At 42.3% G+C, this 2,249-nt stretch overlaps 1 protein-coding gene across 1 annotated transcript; it reads right to left on the bottom strand.

Moving 5' to 3' along the window:
- Window positions 1-1,169: 1,169 nt before the first annotated feature.
- Window positions 1,170-1,937, bottom strand: LOC136537393 (protein FAR1-RELATED SEQUENCE 5-like). The gene has a single exon (XM_066529381.1). It carries the CDS (start codon window positions 1,935-1,937, stop codon window positions 1,170-1,172), a length of 768 nt encoding a protein of 255 aa, XP_066385478.1.
- Between the last annotated feature and the right edge of the window lie 312 nt (window positions 1,938-2,249).

A 2,249-nucleotide genomic window follows, 5' to 3' on the forward strand; every position in this document is an offset into this window, starting at 1 on the left:
ATAAAACGGCGAGTGTAGGGTTTCAGTTTAGTTGAGGGCAGCATCACAAGGTCCAACTAACTACTAGGCTTGCGCTACACACGACTGAGTAGCATAACAACACAAGCATCATTTCAAATGAGTTCTGCACCAGCGTACCTATTATGCAACAACAAGCGGATCCTTGTCAAATCATATATCCAGCACATCTTCAGGGAACTTTGTTCCCTACAAATAAATAGTAACATTAGCCATAACTAGACAATCCTCACATACATGCAATTTTTAGCTTTGATGAACATTACTCTTAACTATCTCTTCTCTCATGGAGCATGTTCGCCGATTGTGACCCTCACCCTTACACATGGTACATTTCACCTTAGATTTCTTCTTATTTGAAACTGACTTCAACTTTTTCTTCGGGCCCCTCTGCTAGGAACATGCATGGGATCCAAGACATTTCTGGACTCTACAGAATCAACATCCAGGGCTTGCGGCACCACCAGACCATACCTCTTGTCTCTGTTCTCTCCTTCGTTTGGCAGGATCATAACAGCTTCCTCATGCATAACGCGTTTGAGCCATTCATACGCTTCAGGTGAACGAGATGCTATGAAGGATGCATTGTGATTGATATTGCGTAGCTCATGGTACCTCTATAGGCTATCGGAATAGTCATACATGGTGCTCTTCCTTATAGGAGGAAATGCACTCTTGGCCCCCCTTGTCCACCTTTTCAAAATACAGTAGCCTGGAAGCTCGCGTTCTTTGCGATAACCCAATACAAAGAAGATGTGTGAGCAGGGGGTTTCAAGGGACTATAACTTAAGACAAGAACAAGAAATTCCCTTTAGATTGCCTTCATCGACACATATCTTGCATTCCACATGGTATTCTTTGTCTCCTTTATCCTCCCTGCCAATAATATACTTAATCGTATCAAAGCCATCTAGAATCTCTCTCGCAGAATACTTTTTGGCTGCTTTTATGCTGAACTGCACCGTGGCAAAAACTCTTGGTGTGAACGATTTCATAGCCCCTTTCTCAACAATTGAAGTATCTGGTTCTAAGCATGGCAAAGAATTTGATGCTTGAAAGTCTAGATTCGCTTCATTACTGCGCAACCATGAAAGGCAGTGGTCAAAGTGCTCTACCAGCTCGAATAGTGTCATTTTATGATCTAGATTTACCTAAAGCCTAGAGTTTAGGCTCTCACTCCACTGGTTGCTCCTCAGTACTAAATAGCACTTATCAGCATGATACGCAGCACATCGGATTTCCCTCCTCTCATACATCTGATACAACCACGACTCCTTATCTATAACGTTATGCTTATCCAAGAATTCCAACCATTTCCTCTCAATCTCTTCTATGGAGCAACACTCATAAAGGAAATACCTGAAATCATCCTTCACACCATCATCGTGAACATTATGCACAATGTTCTGCTCAATATGCCATATGCATAGCCTATGCGATGAATTCAGCCACACCAGCCCGATTGCTCTCTGCATAGCAAGGTCTCCATCAGTGATCACGGAAATTGGATACTTCTGAACCATGGCATCAAAGAATGTGCTAAGAATCCACACATATGACTCAATTGTCTTCTGAAAAATAATTCCACATGCAAAAAGAACTATGCTGCCATGGTGATTCCCCCCAACAAAAGGAACAAGGGGCAGGTTGTACCGATTCATTTTATACGTGCCATCAAATACGATGACATCACCAAATGCGGCATAATCAAGCCGGCATTGACTATCATACCAGAGCAGTCCCTTGTGGTGCCCTTTCTCATGAGTCTTGTAGTCGAAGAAGAAATCAAGATCCTTACATCTGCATTCTGTCATGACTATTTGAGCATCACCAGTAGCAATTGTCTCCACCTTATTGCGATGGCAAAAATTATACAAGTCCCTTGTAAATCCAACATTATCATACCCATAGTACTGCATTTCCATAATATCCATTATCTAGTGTTTACAGATCCTAGAAATCTGCATCGCCACAATATCAGCTTTCTACTCATCGTTGATTCTTCTATGTGAACGCAAAAGACAAGCAAGGTCTCGTTCCGCCGTCGGATGGTTGTGTTCATAGATGAAATCCTTCACATACCACTACCCTGTGTTCTGATCCTGTGCAATCACAAATTTAGCAAGGCATCCTACACGAGTAATATTCCACGGCTTCCGCTTCTTAATCTCCCTCTTTAGCTCCTTCTCTTCGTGGAAACCTTCACAACTACAAACAAACTTCCGAAGGGT

Source organism: Miscanthus floridulus, chromosome 2 (assembly GCF_019320115.1).
Source record: "Miscanthus floridulus cultivar M001 chromosome 2, ASM1932011v1, whole genome shotgun sequence".
Taxonomy (NCBI): Eukaryota; Viridiplantae; Streptophyta; class Magnoliopsida; order Poales; family Poaceae; genus Miscanthus; species Miscanthus floridulus.

Coding starts and splice junctions, on each gene's coding strand:
- LOC136537393 (XM_066529381.1), bottom strand. CDS start 1,937: ATGCAGTACTATGGGTATGATAATGTTGGATTTACAAGGGACTTGTAT.